This window comes from Amphiura filiformis, unplaced genomic scaffold (genome assembly GCF_039555335.1).
Source record: "Amphiura filiformis unplaced genomic scaffold, Afil_fr2py scaffold_99, whole genome shotgun sequence".
NCBI classification, from domain to species: Eukaryota; Metazoa; Echinodermata; class Ophiuroidea; order Amphilepidida; family Amphiuridae; genus Amphiura; species Amphiura filiformis.
The window spans coordinates 10,953-30,045 of NW_027305563.1; the positions used below are offsets into that span (position 1 = coordinate 10,953).

A 19,093-nucleotide genomic window follows, 5' to 3' on the forward strand; every position below is an offset into this window, starting at 1 on the left:
TTTGCATTTTTACATTTGGGCCCCTGGGGCCCGTGACCTTTGACCTATGGGGCCGAAATGGGCAAAAGACACATCTACGGGGTAGGGCCACTATGTGTGCCAAATATGAGCCCTGGGGCCCTTGTAGTTTTGGAGATAGCCCTGTCAATATGAAGCGTGAGAAGGAGGAGAAGAAGTTGAAGGAAAAGGAGAAGACTACAGAGCATAAGGAGAATATCTATGCCCTGTTCTACAGGCATAGATAAGAAGAGGAAACCACAGAATGGGAATATACCCGTCCATGCTTCGCATGCGGGTATAATCACGTAATTGGGTGAGAGGAGGCCAAAGTCATCGCAGAAGAGGCAAACAAAACAACCTGCTGGCTCAAAGAGGTCATCTGGATAAGAAGTAGAGGCAACACCACCTTGATCGCGGGGTTGGGAGCTGTTGGGGGTTGGCTGAAGTTCTTACGTACGCGCTTCTTCTTCTGTTATAGAATTGGCTCAATCACATAGGGTGCGGATTACTCTGAGTTTGTGTTGTAGTCGATGGTTGGACAAAACTCAGATAGGCATAATTATAGTCCGTGTTAGTCTCGGTCCCAGCCGATTTGTGCTCCTTCGTCACTAAACAAACCGTCTGGCGACAACCTCATAGTACGTCTTTTCTGATTGGCCAATCATCGTCATAAGAAAATCTTCTGATTGAGAATTGCTGTCAATCAGTGCCGGGCTTCAACGCGTGCAACGGTTGAGTGACAGCTATGCGGTTACATAAATCCACACAACGTACGTGAGTACGCGCTGCGAGTCGCTGACATGAAAGGCGATATCAGACGATTGGCGCCTCAGTGGCTGCTTAGCTAGCGTATATTTTGCGTTTGCGGTATCTACAAATAGTGAGGTGCCTACAATGTTTAGTGTCACTTACACAAGTCACGTCCTATAGCCAATTGAAGACAGTTTTATTTGGAAATAAGCTGAAATTCATTAACCAATCAGCGATCGTCATTTCTGACGACGGTTTGTTTAGTGACGGAGGAACACAAACCGGCTGGGACCGAGACAACGTATGTGTCGGTTTTCGGTACACTTTGAAGCTCAAATTGCTCACATCTCGCAAAACTGATACATTGAGGTGGCGGGATGCTGGTTGTTGATGTGTTTCTGTATTAATCCCTCAAACAAGTTTTTCGCTATGATTGATCATTGATCAGCACTCCGCAGGGTATCTTCGACAAAATTACCCTAAAATTTGGAAGGATCAAACGATTTCATGTCTTTCAGTTCGAAATCCTCTATCGGCCGGGGACACCGGGGACCGGGACCGGGGAGCTCCGGGGACCCCGTCGTCGCCCCTTCATTTTGCTGGTAAAACACATAGTCGTATTGTAAGTGCGTGGTACTAAGTAAGTACTCCAACAAGCACGTGATCTGCAGATCTGACCAACACCAAGTTCGGATCGTTCATAAAACGTGGTGTCATTTCGCAAGCGGACTTCAATGATACGAAGCGATTCATTTTACAGGTGTACAAGTAAACAAAGCAGTTACGTCGTAACTTACGAGGATCTCCTCATTGGTAAGCTGAAAAAGATTTTTCTCAACCAAAAACATTTTGGGTTTGTCAGGAATGAACAAACACAAACTTTTACTCCTATAAAAGCTTCAAAATATTTTATTTCAATCCACAAAAAACTAAATGGAAATTGGGAGAAACTTGTTCAAATTATTGCAAACATAAAAAGTGCAAATTTTGTGTCAGTATTATTGTTATTTTCAGGCTTAAAAAATAAATTGCTATGTCTCAAAGCCCGTGTCTTAGCGCGTCCATGTCAACTGAAACGGTAAATTCATATTTTATTTCCCTATTTATTTTTTTTTGACCGTAAAAATTCAAAAGTTTAGTTTAAAAAAAATCTTTAAAAAATCAAAATCTAAAAAACCCTCATTCCGCGTTTTTGAACGGGCTTTGAGACAAAACAATATTTAACCTAATTACAATTCGCATCCCCGGTTCGCATCACAACCAACCTCACCAAATAACTAATAATGTTCGTCAATGTTCGACGTCTTTCGGAAAATTTCAGCAATGTCTTCCACTGCACGGAACAAAGATAATCACATGAGCGGAAGGCTGAGTACCAAAGTCGCTGCGGAGAATTGAAAACGCGAGGTCTGGCGCAACGGAAAAAAGGGGTCATCGGGTATAGTCGACTTCAAAAGATGGGGCATATTGACAGGCACATACCGTCACTTCCAAAGTTGAGTGCCCCCCCCCCGGGCCTTTGCTCCCTTTACTATTCTGTTTTCTCTATCCTTTCGCATTACAACAACGCGTATCTATCAGTTTGATCAATTGGCTACACACATTATTATACTAATGCTCTAGATAATACTATTTAGGCTACAGTGTGTCCCAGAATGATTTATACCGAAAAAGATGGAATTTCTTAGGTATGAATGGCATTTCTATTGGTCATATTGTTTTGCATTTTAAATTCTACATATATTTAGCTTTCTCAGATTTTTTAGATTTAAAAAATTGGACGTTTCTAGTAGAAGCTAGAGAGGATTGCGTAAAAATGGTGAATCCAAGTTTTGACAAAGCAACCTATTTTGAAAATCTGTAAAATTACTAAAAGCGTTCAGCACAAAGTTATTTGGAAAATGTTATGCAGTATATGTTTTGTATCCTGTCTAAGTACTAAATAGTCGATATCTATCGATTATTTATGGTGTTACGAAGCAATCCTTGTATGGAATAAAGGGTTTGCTACGCTTGAGTGACCTTAAGCTATACTTTCTTTGGCGGCAGTTTGGAAGCCAATTATTGCGGTGTGTGAGTTTCATCATTCAGCAGAGATGGATTTTTCATAAAAGTATAGAGAAGGTTCGTCCTTAGTGTCACAGCATGCATTTATGTCCACAGTATATTGGCAAACCCACAGCTACGTGACGAAGAAGATTAACATTTACTGCGGATGATGCTTGAGGAAGTTATATCCTCTGTAATAATGACATTTTTGGGTAAAAATTGGGGTAAAAATTACATAAAAAGTATGTTTTTCATCCTAAATATCTGATGTCCTATTGAAATGTTTCACTTAATTCCTATCAAGAAATATTTTGCATTGTACGCTCTACATCTGTGCCAAATTTGGTGTATTTCCTATAAAATAATGTAGGATTTCTCCAATATATTGCACAGTGCGACTGGACGATGGTAATAAAGGATCCACGTGTTATGATGCCCTTGCACTGTAAATTACACACATGCCGTTTTCGTCCATTTTCAGTAAATAGCAATGTCACGCAAAAACGAATCAAGCTATTTCCATGACAGTTTCAGAATAAATAGGAGACATGTGTGGCTTTGTATTGCACTTATTAAGATTAGATACACTGTTGACTATATATTTTTGATATTTTGTTCAAACACGGTATAAATCATTCTGGGACACCTTGTACTAAGAAGGGATATGATCGAGGACCAATGCCTCTGGTTCCTTCTAACCTATATGTTCCCAAAACCTTTTTAAAGACCTTTTCTGGCAGTACACACACTGATAGGATTTCTCTTGTTAACTTTGGTGTGATTTTCTGAGGTGGATTTTAATTCTTTTACAGTCAACTAACATCAGTCACGTACAACAAGTTCCACCAAGAATGGCTTTGGGTAATTGGTGATACCAGAGTCACCTTCCAGTGAAGGAGGTGGTGAGTCGTCTGGTTTCTTGAATATGAATTGGTGCAGCAAATGTGTGAAGAAGATGTACAGCTCCATCTTGGCAAGGTTTTCTCCAATACAAACTCTACGACCTATACGATTAGATTAAAAAAATAAGAAATCAAAGACCATCTTTATGATAATGGATATAAATTACAGGCTGTCAGATACATAATTAAACCTCCGTCGGACAAGTAAAGTTTGTTGCGCAAATCTTTATCGATTGTTAAATTGGTTTAAAAAGAGGAAATTTATGTCCATCATCACATTAAAAGCAAATCCCAGGCATTTACGTATCAAACATGATGCATCATAATTCTGCACCGTATAAATGCTTTTGTCCCGGGCTTTTGTTTGTTTGCTTGTATGTATGGGGTGTGTGGGTGAGTGGTGGTGTGTGGGGTGTTTCCTGTGGAAATCGTAACGATATAGAAGAAATGTATATGAAGTACTTCCCCACCTCCTATCCTGGGGGATACGGAGAGTTTCGGATTAATTACATTCCTCGACTCCTGGGGTTACATGTAGCACTAGGATCCACAACATGCTCATCTATCAGAGGCTTACTTCTTTAACCCCAATTCATTGAATGACCTTTGAAAATTTGGATAAAAAACCCATACTCTGCAACTTGAGGTCAAATTGTGTACTATGTATCTCATATGATAGTCGTACTATGCTTAGCCTGAGTCGCTCGGCCTATCTCGCCATGAGGATTCGCCGTACCATCACGGCAATTTTTGACACGAAGATATAGGGATGATGACGGTGTGCACCACTACCGGTGCCCCTTAATTCCCATCCGGTGGCAGTGGTGGGGTGGGGTGTTGGAAATACTAGTCCAACGAATAGGACCTGTTTTTTTTTAGTTACCAACTGTACTCATGCAAACTCTGATCATGTTGGACGCTCAAGAAAGTTTCGCGATTCGTCTTTCTTGCGCCATTGTGAGAAAGTAATCATAGTCTGAGCTGAACATAGTTTTGGTAAATAAGGAAAAAAAAGGTCCTACTAGTCCGACTAGGAAATATTAAGTACTTGAACAATTCATTACCTATTGAGAACTGTATCAGTTCTTCTTTTTCTTGCAATTCTCTGTCTTCGTCTAGAAATCTCTCCGGATTGAATTCATCCGGATTGGCCCACAAATCCGGCTCGTGATGGATGGCCCATAAATTAGGCAAGACTATGCTCCCTTTTGGAATTGTATATGGTCCAATAGTGGTTTCTTCGCCGCAAAAGTGTGCGATTCCCAAAGGTGCAATGGATGCGATTCTTTGGATTTCAAGAAGCGTTGCGCTAGTGAATGCTAATTCTGTTTTATCCGCTAGCCTTGGTAGGCGATTTCTACCCACTACTGAATCTATCTCTTGATGAATGCGATGTTGAATTTCTGGAAAGAGGACCAGATACAATACCGCCCAACGCAGCGTAGTCGAGGTTGTCTCCGTGCCCGCTACAAAGAGATCTCTTACAGTGTGGAGCAGGTTCTTATCATTAACAGCAGAATGCGTGTTCAATTTCTGCCTCTGTTTTATCTCATCAAGATAGACATCGATGAAATCTGTAGGCTCATTTTGGATATGGACCTTCTTGTGTTCGTTCACATTATCACGCATAAATTCCATTATATTTCTTCGATTTCTTGACGTTGCCATAATTGCGCTGCGAGATGATTGTAGGTACCTTGCAAATGGAATCATCCTATTCAGTGCACCAGAGCTAACAGATTTTAAATTCTCATTTAACATGTGTATCAGACGCTTAAAGCTAATATCGGAATACTCGAATCTCTTTCCGAAAACCACTGAACAAATGACGTTTGAGGCGGCATTGGTAAAGAAATGGCATGGGTCAAAGGCCTTGCCTCTCAAATTGCTGATCTCTTTTGCTAAACATTCGGCTTCCTCTGAGATGTTTTCTTCGAAGCTTCTCTTGCCTACTCCAAAACTGCGCAAAGTTGTCAGTGTTAATCGTCTTCGCTCTTTCCAGGGTTCTCCAGATGCCATCGCTAAGCCTACAAAGAAATAATGAGCATGATCAACATAATCATCATTATCATCATCATCATCATCATCATCATCATCATCATCATCATCATCATCAATTCATCATCATGATAGTTTTGCTTCCCTAATTGTTATAAATACCAGCACGTTCCTTGTTATACTATATCGCACTATTAAAATAGTATTTTTTTTAAATCTTAACTCACCTTCACCGTCATCAGCCTCGTCTACGCGAGGTCTGTCACTCACACTGGGATTGTTCAAACCTTCCTTCACATATTTGTAGTTGTTTAAGACAATAACCGACTTCCCAGCAAGGTTGAGGCTAAACACCGGTCCATACTTTTTGGCCAATAAATTGAGTAGTTGAGCCAGTGGTTGTCCTGTTCGATATGCCGATATAACAATATTTGGTAGATATCCAAGCAATGGCCAACCCCATGGTCCAGGTGGAAAATCTTTAGGACTTCGTAGCAACAATGATAGAAACAGAAATACCACCACACAAATGAGGACTGATTGGATTTCAATATTAGCTATGAATATCATGATTGACACAAGATTTATTATGACAAAATTAGAGTTTAGATTTTCGTAGCAAACTATATACTGACCGATGAACCAGTATAATGTGGTTCCGTATTTATGTTTTTGTTGCGTGTGACTGCTTTCGTCCAGAATTTGTGGACTAGGACCACAAGTATGAACTTACCTATGCAATAATTCATAAACGTCCCAGCAAACACAAAAAACGTTTTAAAAACATTTTAAATAAGTTATATTTTGGCTTTTGGTTTAGGTAAAAACGTTTTAATAACATTAAAATGTCGGGTTATATAAAGGTCATGATAACGTTTTAAAACGTTTTGTATGAGAACACACTACAACAATATTTTAAAATGTTTTCAAAAAATGTTATTGCAAACATTTTTGCCAAAAATTGTGTCAATACTTAAATAACATTTTGTTAAAATATTTGAACCCAGCAAACACAGAAATTTTCTAAAATGTTTTTTTCAAAACCTTTTAACAACATTTAAATGTCGGGTTATATAAAGGTCATGAAAACGTTTTTAAAACGTTATTGAAAATATTTTGGGCAAACATTTTTCGCAAAATATTTTTTCAACCCCAAAATAACATTCCGTTTAGAATGTTTTGTACCCGGTTTTCAAGAATGAAGCCTTCCATGATCCTCCTCAAAATGTGTATTTGCTGAGCACAGCTGCGACCAGATCTAAAGCCAGCCTGGTTGCTTCTCAGTAAAGGATCAATGTGGGGTCGGATCCTGTTCAGAAGGATCTTGTTGTACACTTTTGCGGCAATGGACATAAGCGAAATACCACGGTAGTTTGTCATGAGAGAGAGGTCACCTTTCTTTGGTAGAGGAATGATTACATTTGTAACCCATTGACGTGGTGGTGTCAGCGTTGAGAATACTTCCATTCAGCAATTCGAGAATCATATCAATCATGCTATCCCCTCCTCCCTGAAGTGCTTCTGCAGTTATAGCACAGTCCAATCCTGCTGCCTTGTTGGTCTTCATGGCTGCTATTGCTTTGACTACTTCTTCACAAGTTGGGGGCTCAGTGATAATAGGAAGATCTTCAACAGCTGGTGCAGGAAGTTCTGAAGCTGCTGTGCCACTGTCGTTGTTAAGGAGTGAGCTAAAATCGTCGTCCGTATTCCATAGTGGCGTATAGTGGGGCGCCGCGAATAAACAACTTTTCGAGAAAATCGGGTTTGAAGAAATGCCAATTTAAAATCGAGTTGTGTACATCAGACATTCATTATATTTTGTAAATGATGTGAAATTTCTGTAGTAAACTAAATAGATTTATTGTTATATATTTTTCAAAAGAAATAAATACATACTATTGCTGGCAAACTGAAAATAAAACTATACGTCACTATGGAAAACAAACAAAACGCAATACCCTAACCTAATGTTAACCGTACGCCACCTCGGTCGCCGTGTAATCCCTATGGCGTTACTTTTCGTCGTTCGTATTCCATAGTGGCGTATAGGTCCGATGCGTGTACGCCACTATGACATACGATGTTTTTCATTTTTGCCGATATTTCATAATTATAAAATGGGTATAAAAAGTGGCGTATAGTCGATACGCCACTATGGAATACAGAAAATGTCACTTTGTAACTATACGCCACATTTAATTAATTAATTACTAATTAATTAGCTAATTATGACTGATGAGACTTAGAAAAATGAAAGAGAACATCATTAAAAACATATGTGCCGATTTTCAAAAAAATGACCAAAAATCACTATACGCCTCTATGGAATACAGCCGACGAAATATTCCTTCCATTCCTCAAGCAGTTCATGGTCTCTGGTTGGAGCTGATCCATCTCTCTTTTTGACTTTCACCCCTTTCCTTGAGTTCTTCCCAGAAAGCGAGTGTATAATTTTCCAGGTGGTGGTATAATTCCCCATCTCGTCGGCCAGCGTCAGGTCTTCCATCTGCTTATTGAGGGTAGCAAGCTCATCAGATTTATAGGAGTTGTTAAGGCTGGTGTTCAAGTTCCTCCATCTTTCTCTAGATTGACGAGACTTTGAAATGGAGTACTGCTTTTTGGCCTCATCCCTTTCAAGTTTAAGTCTGATGGTTGCATCTGATACCCAACTTGGTAGTCCGCATGGCTCTTGCTTTCCAATAACTTTCTCGGCAACTTCACGGACCGCTGTTTGGAAGGTCTCATACCTGTCAGAGATGGGTGTGGTGTCATCCATGCTCAAGATCTGGAATCTGTTTGATAGCTCCAGCTGAAATTCCTCCTTTGTATCAGGATCTTGCAACTTCTTCCAGTTGAATTTTGGTCTCTTGCAAGGTTTTCCTTTGCTAGTTCGCAGACTGGCAGCTAGACGGATGCTCACAATACGATGATCGGAGTCCACTTCTACTGAGTTGTATGCTCGACAGTTGCGGAGAGAATTTACCCACTTGCTGTTTATTAGTATATGATCTAGCTGTGCATGGGTTGATCCAGCTGGATGGGTCCAAGTCCAGAGACGGTTCCTGGGTTGCGGGAATCTCATCTGGGCCGGTCTGAGATTGTACTCCTGGCAGGTGTTGACCAGACGCTCACCATTGTCATTTGTTGAATCATGGTAGCAATGTGGACCAATGACCCAAGGATGGGAAAGATGACTGTCTGTTCCTATTCTGGCATTAAAATCGCCGAGGATGAGATGGATGTTGTGTCTTTTCATACCATCCAGGTGGTCAGATAGAGATGAATAGAATTCCTCCTTGTCAGAAGATGTTGCGCACTCAGTGGGTGCATATACAACAGTGATGCTGAGCTGAGGGTTGCCATGGAATGTTACAAATAGTATCCTCTCGGAAACAGCTTCAACACTCTTAAGACATCTGTGAATGTGCTTGGACATGACCAGACCAACTCCCCGTGCCTTTGCTTGGTAGCAGAACTGAATGATAAAACCCAGTTCCTATCATCTGACCAAAGTTCATCGGTTGGGCTTGGTGTAATGAGACGATGTTCTTGAATTCCGGCAATGTCAATACCTGCATCAGCACAGCCCATGAATAGCTGATGCATTTTCCCTTGTTGATTTACAGTACGGACATTATAAGTAGATATTACAAGAGGTTTGAAGGTAGACAGGCGACAATAATCAGGGCCAACAGTTCGTGATGGTGTGCCGAGTTCCCGCTGGTCCGTCATGAAGTCAACAGTAGACTGCCGCTCATCTACCCTCGGTATTTTCGAAGATTTGCTTGTAGTTTTCGTAATCATGAATTTTGCTGGGAATTATTTTGGTCCAGTCCCAGCAGCTTTACGGGTGATCAGCCCTGTTTCAGCTTATTTCTGGACACACAGCAGCCGAGATCTACCAATATGTAGTAGTTCGCCCCTGGTCTGGAACATGTTGGCCAGTGTTGGAAGGTTGACCAATGATGACATGTTCAACACCAGCCTAATGACCGTTGAGAAGTAAATCTTCCTCTTTCGCTCTTTGGCCCATGATGAAGATTTAGAGCCATTGGGATAGGCTACTCCAATATGGGCAAATTTTTTGGAGACTCTGAGCTGCCCAGTAATCAGAGTCCCCCTCTTGGCCTCGTTGATGTAGTCCAAAGGAGAGCGAAGCAATACGCTTGGCATCAACTTGGATGCAGGAGCTGCCGGAAGGTGTTGAAGTTCATTCACCAGACCGCCTTAGGGGCTCCACTCCGGATTTGTGTAAGGTTTACTCCCTAGCCTTTGCCTCTCCCGAGGCGCTCACAAGGCAGTGAGGTTCATCCACATTTCTACACAAAACTCTATGATTGGGACAGGAAGAAAGAAAAGATGAAGAGGAAGAGGTAAGAATAGACACAACACAAGCTGGCACCCACACTAGCTTTTACCCGACAAAAGGAAATGGACGATGATGTCCGTCTGTGGACAACCTTTTAGTCCACAGTCCGGATTTAATTGACGGCATCGCCCATTTCCTGATGCCCGTGTGGGGTTACGCTGTCACCTTAACTGGGGATCTGTGTCCTGTACCGCCAGTGTGAAATGATTTATGTACCCATCAGTACTGGAATTCAGCGCCTTTACCCTAGTATGTGGAATAAGAACTCCCATCCTCTACGAAACTTAGGACGGAAGCTCCAATCCAAAAACAACACCAGACAATAAAACAAGCTACCAAGCCAACTAATTTGGCTCACCTTTCCTAACCAGCTGTGTTGCGAAAGGAAGTTTCAAGGTAGAGAAGGTAGACAGATATAGAAGGATGAAAAGTAGAAAAGGATGAAATATAGAGTAGTGTAGGTAGGAGCATCCAAAAGGGACAAAATATAGTACCCATTTGGAGAAAAACCAGCATAGATGGAAAGAATTGGCAAAAAGTGCCAAAATGCTGGTAAAAGGTAATTTTCAGCTCCTCGACACTGGGATAAGGGATAAGGGGAGGCACTCAAATGTAAACTCTGACAATTGCAGCTCTTTAAGCTCGAATTTTGAAAAAAAAGAAGGAATTTACAGCTTATAATTTGGTCCATATATCAGTTCTTAAAGCCCCTATTTTGCCCGAAAATCAATTAATAGTTCCCAAAGTTAGGCGCTCCGCACCGCACACCCCTACTAAGATTTAAGTTGAGTGTCCCCCGGGGTTTACAGACGCACCATTTGATTTTCAGAGGAGCCATGGGAGTTTGGGTCGGACAGATTTTTTTTTTTGACTGGTCGTGCTTTCTGGAAATGAAATGGTTCGCTCCTTTTGCCTTTGCCAGCGCAATATAAATTATCTATGCCTGTGCAACAGGGCATAGATATTCTGCTTATGCTCTTTAGTCTTCTCCTTCTTCTCCTTCTTCTTCTCCTTTTCCTGACCATTCATATTGACAGGTCTATCTCCAAAACTACAAGGGCCCTGGGGCTCATATTTGGCACAAAGATTGACCATACCCCGTAGGTGTGCCTTTGGCCCATCTTGGCCCTATAGGTCAAAGGTCACGGGCCCCAGGGGCCCAAATGTAAAAATACCAATCATGCCATTTCTCATCAAATAAAACAGCCTCAGGGCCCTGAGTAGGTACACTGATAGCACTAGAGGTACTCTATATTTACAAGTATAAATGAGCCCAATATATCTTAAGTTATGGGCCCCAGGGCCCCAAATGTTAAAATAAGGAGCAACAGATTGACATGGCTAGCTCAAAAACTACAGGGGCACTGGGGCTCATATGTGGTACACCTATGGGCCCTAACTTGTCGATGTGAGTTTTGCCCATTTTAGCTCCAGATGTTTAGGGCTAGGGGCCCAATAGGGCCAAATGTTAAAACAAAGGGCCGACCGTTTCTCAGCAAATAAATTAGCTGCAATGCTCAGATTTGAAACACTAATAGGTCTTTAGCATTATATTGTTATATGAATATAAAAGCCCCATATGTCACATAATATGGGCCCCAGGGCCCCAAACGCTAAAACAAAGGGCCTGCTGTTACTCAGTAAATAAAGCAGCTACAATGCCTTGTGTTGGTATACTGATAGCCCTTTTAGCATTAAACATATTATGGGGTGTCAGGATGGGTTAAGGGCGTCATGGAGTGTTAAGGGGGGGGGGGGGGTAGGGGGGAAACACAGACATAGATATTAGTGTTTGGTCAAACACAACTGTGCCATCTAGTCACTGTTTCTGTTTTTATACCCGCATGCAATAGCATGCAGGGTATCTTCCCATCCTGTGGTTTCTTCTCCTCCTTCATCAAACACATCATTCTGTCAAGGCTAGCGCTAAAACTACAAGGGCCCCAGGACCCATATGTGCCCTGGGGCTCATATTTGGCACAAAGATTGACCATACCCCGTAGGTGTGCCTTTGGCCCATCTTGGCCCTATAGGTCAAAGGTCACGGGCCCCAGGGGCCCAAATGTAAAAATACCAATCATGCCATTTCTCATCAAATAAAACAGCCTCAGGGCCCTGAGTAGGTACACTGATAGCACTAGAGGTACTCTATATTTACAAGTATAAATGAGCCCAATATATCTTAAGTTATGGGCCCCAGGGCCCCAAATGTTAAAATAAGGAGCAACAGATTGACATGGCTAGCTCAAAAACTACAGGGGCACTGGGGCTCATATGTGGTACACCTATGGGCCCTAACTTGTCGATGTGAGTTTTGCCCATTTTAGCTCCAGATGTTTAGGGCTAGGGGCCCAATAGGGCCAAATGTTAAAACAAAGGGCCGACCGTTTCTCAGCAAATAAATTAGCTGCAATGCTCAGATTTGAAACACTAATAGGTCTTTAGCATTATATTGTTATATGAATATAAAAGCCCCATATGTCACATAATATGGGCCCCAGGGCCCCAAACGCTAAAACAAAGGGCCTGCTGTTACTCGGTAAATAAAGCAGCTACAATGCCTTGTGTTGGTATACTGATAGCCCTTTTAGCATTAAACATATTATGGGGTGTCAGGATGGGTTAAGGGCGTCATGGTGTGTTAAGGGGGCGGGGGTTAGGGGGAAATCACAGGCATAGATATTCGTGTTTGGTCAAACACAACTGTGCCATCTAGTCACTGTTTCTGTTTTTATACCCGCATGCAATAGCATGCAGGGTATCTTCCCATCCTGTGGTTTCTTCTCCTCCTTCATCAAACACATCATTCTGTCAAGGCTAGCGCTAAAACTACAAGGGCCCCAGGACCCATATGTGGTACACTTATGGGCCCTACCCCGTAGATGTGCCTTTTGCCCATTTCGGCCCCAGAGGTCAAAGTTCACGGGCCCCAGGGGCCCAAATGTAAAAACACATACCATGCCGTTTCTCATCAGATGAAGCAGCCTCAGGGCCGTGAGTTGGTACACTGATAGCCCCAGGGGTACTCTATAAATACAAGTATACATGAGCCCCATATGTTATATATTATGGGCCCCAGGGCCCCAAATGTTAAACATATGGGGCAACAGATTGACAAGCCTAGCTCTAAAGCTACAAGGGCACTAGGGCTCATATGTTGCACATGTATAAGCCCTAATTTGTAGATGTGCCTTTTGCCCATTTTGGCCCCAGATGTACAAGGCTAGAGGCCCCAGGGGCCCAAATGTTAAAACAAAGGGCCGGCCGTTTCTCAGGAAATAAAGTAGCTACAAGGCTCAGATTTGGTACACAGATAGGTTTTCAGTATTATATTGTCATATGTACATATGTACCCCATATGTCACATAATATGGGCCCCTGGCCCCAAACGCTAAAACATAGGACCAGTCGTTACTCTGTAAATAAAGCAGCTTTAAGGCTCAGAGTTAGTACACAGATTGCACCTGAAAATCACATTGTTATATGTACATGTGAGCCCCATATATTACATTATATGGGCCCCAGGGCCCCAAACGCTAAAACATAGGGCCGGCCGTTACTCTGTAAATAAAACAGCGTTAGGGCTCAGAGTTAGTACACAGATTGCACCTGAAAATCACATTGTTATATGTACATGTGAGCCCCATATATTACATTATATGGGCCCCAGGGCCCCAAACGCTAAAACATAGGGCCGGCCGTTACTCTGTAAATAAAGCAGCTTTAGGGCTCAGAGTTAGTACACAGATTGCACCTGAAAATCACATTGTTATTTGTACATGTGAGCCCCATATATTACATTATATGGGCCCAGGGCCCCAAACGCTAAAACATAGGGCCGGGCGTTACTCTGTAAATAAAGCAGCTTTAGGGCTCAGAGTTAGTACACAGATTGCACCTGAAAATCACATTGTTATATGTACATGTGAGCCCCATATATTACATTATATGGGCCCCAGGGCCCCAGGGCCCCAAACGCTAAAACATAGGGTCGGCCGTTACTCAGTAAATAAAGCAGCTACAGTGCCCAGCTTGAGTCTACTGATAGCACTAGAGAATTAAACTTCAACATATGTCCATGGGCCTCATAAGTCAAATATTATGGGCCCCATGGCCCCAAAAATGTTAAAACAAAGGGCCGGCCGTTTCTCATCAAATAAAGCAGCTTCCGGGCTCAGAATTTGTACACGTAGGACTAAACAGACATATCCGTATTATAATTATTAATATAATAATTGGAAATACCAGCGTGAAGCGTTAAGGCTGTTCCAGTTAAATTACATACCCATTGGCTGTTCTATTTAATTTACATACTCCCTCTGAAATGGTCCCAAAATAGGCTGTTCCGTTTAATTTACATACTCCCTCTAAAATGGCTTTTCCATTTAATTTACATACTCCCTCTGGAATAGTTTTCCCCTAATCACATTGCATAGCCTCACTGTGAATAAGAGAGACTGACAACAGCAATCTATGGAGAGACAACTCCCCTGCCAGAGGACTTTTTACAAGTTCTTTATTTTAAGTGCTACGAGAGTGCAACCTGCATTAAATTAAAGCTTGTGACTTGGACTTTCAATTTTTACACATTTTCCACCCAATTGGGCGACTTTTTACAATTTCTATATTTTAAGTCCTCAGCAATTTGTACACAGATAGCACCTGAGAATTATGTTGTTACTAACACCCACGCACGCACCCCTCCACCCCACACACGTAGGACTAAACAGACAGACCGTATTATATCATATTGGAAATACCAGCATTAAGCGTTAAGGCTGTTCCAGTTAAATTACATACCCATTGGCTGTTCCATTTAATTTACATACTCCCTCTGAAATGGCCCCCAAAAAAGGCTGTTCCGTTTAATTTACATACTCCCTCTGAAATGGCAGTTCCATTTAATTTACATACTACCATACTGACAACAGCAACCTGTGGAGAGTAAGAGAGACGACTTCCCTGGGAGGGGACTTTTTACAATTTCTTTATTTTAAGTGCTACGACAGTGCAACCTACATTCAATTAAAGCTTGTGACTTGGACTTTCACTTTTTACACATACAATTTCTTTATAATTTTAAGTCCTCAGCAAAAAAGGACTGTAAGTTTGGGTACACCGATAACATGCGGGTATAGCCGTATTTGTGTACAAATATATAGCCTTCTAGTTGTTCTTGTTGTTGTTCCTGTTTTAAACAGTAAATTAGGTCCTAATCCACAAGTTATGGACGAAATCTGTCTCATGCCTGTTGTATGATACAGTGTCAAAGCTAGTGTTTGGTTCTAGTTTTCATGGTCAAGGTCACGAATCAAATAATGATAATTCAATTTCAATAGACTGCTTGCAGTCAAGCATGTCTTTCATTTTAAAAGTACATGTTCAAATATTGAATGGTACTTTTTACCATTTGGTTTTATTGCAAGCCTGCACATCAATTGTACGATTTTATTTAGAGCCAAGAATCTGTAACTATATATCGTTATGAATTCGGCAGAGTGAAAAATCCAGAATTTTGAGCAAATTTGATTTAATGCCTGCTTCTGACTATGTTGTGATCTTTAGTTTCCACCAAAAAAATAATGGACAATATTATATATATATTCGAACTAGCAATTTAAGTACTGTAGTCCCTAGACCGCTATAGTCCATGTGACCATGTGATTGTGCCAACATGCCACCTCAGCAAACACAAAACGTTTTCGACATCATTCGCAAAAGGTTATAAAAGGTTGTCAGAAAACGTTTAAATGTCGGGTTATATAAAGGGTAGGCTATATTAAGAGTATAGAACGTTTTCATAACCTTAAAAAACATTTTTTTTGATAATCTACTGCTCAGCAAACAAAAATGTTTTACAGAAAACGTTTAAATGTCGGGTTATATAAAGGGTATATTAAGAGTATAGAACGTTTTCATAACCTTAAAAACATTTTTTTGATAATCTACTGCTCAGCAAACAAAAATGTTTTACAGAAAACGTTTAAATGTCGGGTTATATAAAGGGTATAAAAACGTTTAAATAACATCCCAAAAACATTCTTGAAAACTGGATACAAAACATTCTAAACAGAATGTTATTTTGGGGTTGAAAAAATATTTTGCGAAAAATGTTTGCCCAAAATATTTTCAATAACGTTTTAAAAACGTTTTCATGACCTTTATAAAACCCGACATTTAAATGTTATTAAAAGGTTTTGAAAAAAACATTTTAAGAAAATTTCTGTGTTTGCTGGGTTCAAATATTTTAACAAAATGTCATTTAAGTATTGACACAATGTTTGCAAAAATAGTTTACAATAACATTTTTTGAAAACATTTAAAAATATTGTTTATATATTTTAAAACGTTATCATGACCTTTATATAACCCGACATTTTAATGTTATTAAAACGTTTTTACCTAAACCAAAAGCCAAAATATAACTTATTTAAAATGTTTTTAAAACGTTTTTTTGTGTTTGCTGGGACGTTTATGAATTATTGCATAGGTAAGTTCATACTTGTGGTCCTATTCCACACATTCTGGACGAAAGCAGTCACACGCAACAGAAACATAAATACGGAACCACAATATACTGGTTTATCGCTCAGTATAATTATAGTTTGCTACGAAAATCTTAACTCTGATTTTGTCATAATAAATCTTTTGTCAATCATGATATTCATAGCTAATATTCAGTGAAATCCAATCAGTCCTCTTTTGTGTGGTGGTATTTCTGTTTCTATCATGGTGGCTAAGTCCTAAAGATTTTCCACCTGGACCATGGGGTTGGCCATTGCTTGGATATCTACCAAATATTGTTATATCGGCATATCGTACAGGACAACCACTGGCTCAACTACTCAATTTATTGGCCAAAAAGTATGGACCGGTGTTTAGCCTCAACCTTGCTGGGAAGTCTGTTATTGTCTTAAACAACTACAAATATGTGAAGGAAGGTTTGGACAATCCCAGTGTGAATGACAGACCTCGTACTATCATACTGCAGTTACTGTCCGTTTTCCTATACACAATACACAGTGCTCTCACCATTGACGCGCGACCTTTACAAATAGTATATGTTTAGAAGTATATGCATTTGCCTAGTTAACATCACTGTGTGAAAAATAACCGGCCAATATTTAAAGTATTCTCCAAACTTCTAGCAAATATATTTCTCTAACATGACCTAAAATTACAGCTAGGTTAGATGTTCAGAAATAGTCGCACTTTCGTAAAATATGAGTGAGGGCAAGGCATAGCTAGCTCATAGCTAGCCAACTCCCCGTGTTAATTAAATGGAGATTTGACCGAAAATATTGGTAACGGACCGCTCAGTTCTGAAGGATGCCACAAAAAACGGTACAAGCTACATTTAAAGTATTCTATGAAATTATAGAAAATATTGTTTTGTAACATGTCCTAAATTTTTAGCTAATTTAGGTGTTTGGAAATAGTCGCACTTTTGTGTTTTAGGAAGGATATGTAAACAACAGATAACACCAAAAAATATGAAGAAATTATTTCCAATCCGTGTTAAGTCAACAATCATTATGTTGCTCATTTTCAAGAATGCTGGTTAACAAAAAGCAGACCATTGTCTCATTTCGTGAACAAAGGTCCACATGCCATTGTTTCCGTGCGTTTCCTTTATAATCGGTTACCCAACTGAAGCTTTAATACCAGCTCATTGCCATACCGCACATGTAAAACAGACACATGTGCACAACCAGAGAAGATCTGATTTAATCAGTTGAGCTGTTTTCAATGAGTGTTATCTTGGTTTAATAGCTTTTAATGGGGTTTAAGTCCCTCAAAGGTCGTGGTGAATTCTACTGTAGACATGACTGCATCATTAGACGAGGCTGGTGCCGGTGAAGGTGAGTGAATTAAGATGAAAAATATACTATTTTAATAGTGCGATAGTATAACAAGGGGCGTGATGGTATTTATAACAATTAGGGAAGCAAAACTATCATGATGATGTATTGATGATGATGATGATGATGATGATGATGATGATGATGATGATGATGATGATAATAATGATGATGATGATGATGATGATGATGATGATGATGTTGATGATGATGATGATGATGATGATGATGATGATGATGATAATGATAATGATAATGATAATGATGATGATGATGATGATGATGATGATGATGATGTTGTTGTTGTTGTTGATGATGATGATGATGATGATGATGATGATGATGATGATGATGATGATGATGATGATGATAATAAACATGGTTCACGAGTAATTATTGTCCTCACTGCTTCTTTGTAGGCTTAGCGATGGCATCTGGAGAACCCTGGAAAGAGCAAAGACGATTAACACTGACAACTTTGCGCAGTTTTGGAGTAGGCAAGAGAAGCTTCGAAGAAAACATCTCAGAGGAAGCCGAATGTTTAGCAAAAGAGATCAGCAATTTGAGAGGCAAAGCCTTTGACCCATGCCATTTCTTTACCAATGCCGCCTCAAACGTCATTTGTTCAGTGGTTTTCGGAAAGAGATTCGAGTATTCCGATATTAGCTTTAAGCGTCTGATGCACATGTTAAATGAGAATGTTAAATCCGCTGGCTCTGGTACACTGAATAAGATGATTCCATTTGCAAGGTACCTACAATCATCTCGCAGCGCAATTATGGCAACGTCAAGAAATCGAAGAAATATAATGGAATTTATTCGTGATAATGTGAACGAACACAAGAGAGTCCATATCCAAAATCAGCCTACAGATTTCATCGATGTTTATCTTGATGAGATAAAACAGAGGCAGAAAATGAACACGCATTCTGCTGTTAATGATAATAATCTGTCCCACACTGTATTAGAGATCTCTTTGTAGCTGGCACGGACACAATCTCTACTACGCTGCGTTGGGCGATCCGGGTGGGCGATATCGTGTCTGGTCCTCTTTCCAGAAATTCAACATCGCATTCATCAAGGAATAGATTCAGTAGTGGGTAGAAATCGCATACCAAGGCTAGCGGATAAAACAGAATTAATTCTGAATTAGCATTCACTAG

The 19,093-nt window shown here is 40.3% G+C and overlaps 1 protein-coding gene across 1 annotated transcript; it reads right to left on the reverse strand.

Moving 5' to 3' along the window:
- Nucleotides 1-3,366: 3,366 nt before the first annotated feature.
- On the reverse strand, nucleotides 3,367-6,269 carry LOC140144925 (cytochrome P450 2J4-like). The gene is made up of 3 exons (XM_072166722.1): nucleotides 5,927-6,269; nucleotides 4,766-5,728; nucleotides 3,367-3,803 (listed from the first exon to the last, which is right to left on the reverse strand). Exons 1-3 carry the CDS (start codon nucleotides 6,267-6,269, stop codon nucleotides 3,622-3,624), a joined length of 1,488 nt encoding a protein of 495 aa, XP_072022823.1. The 3' UTR covers nucleotides 3,367-3,621.
- Nucleotides 6,270-19,093: the final 12,824 nt, after the last annotated feature.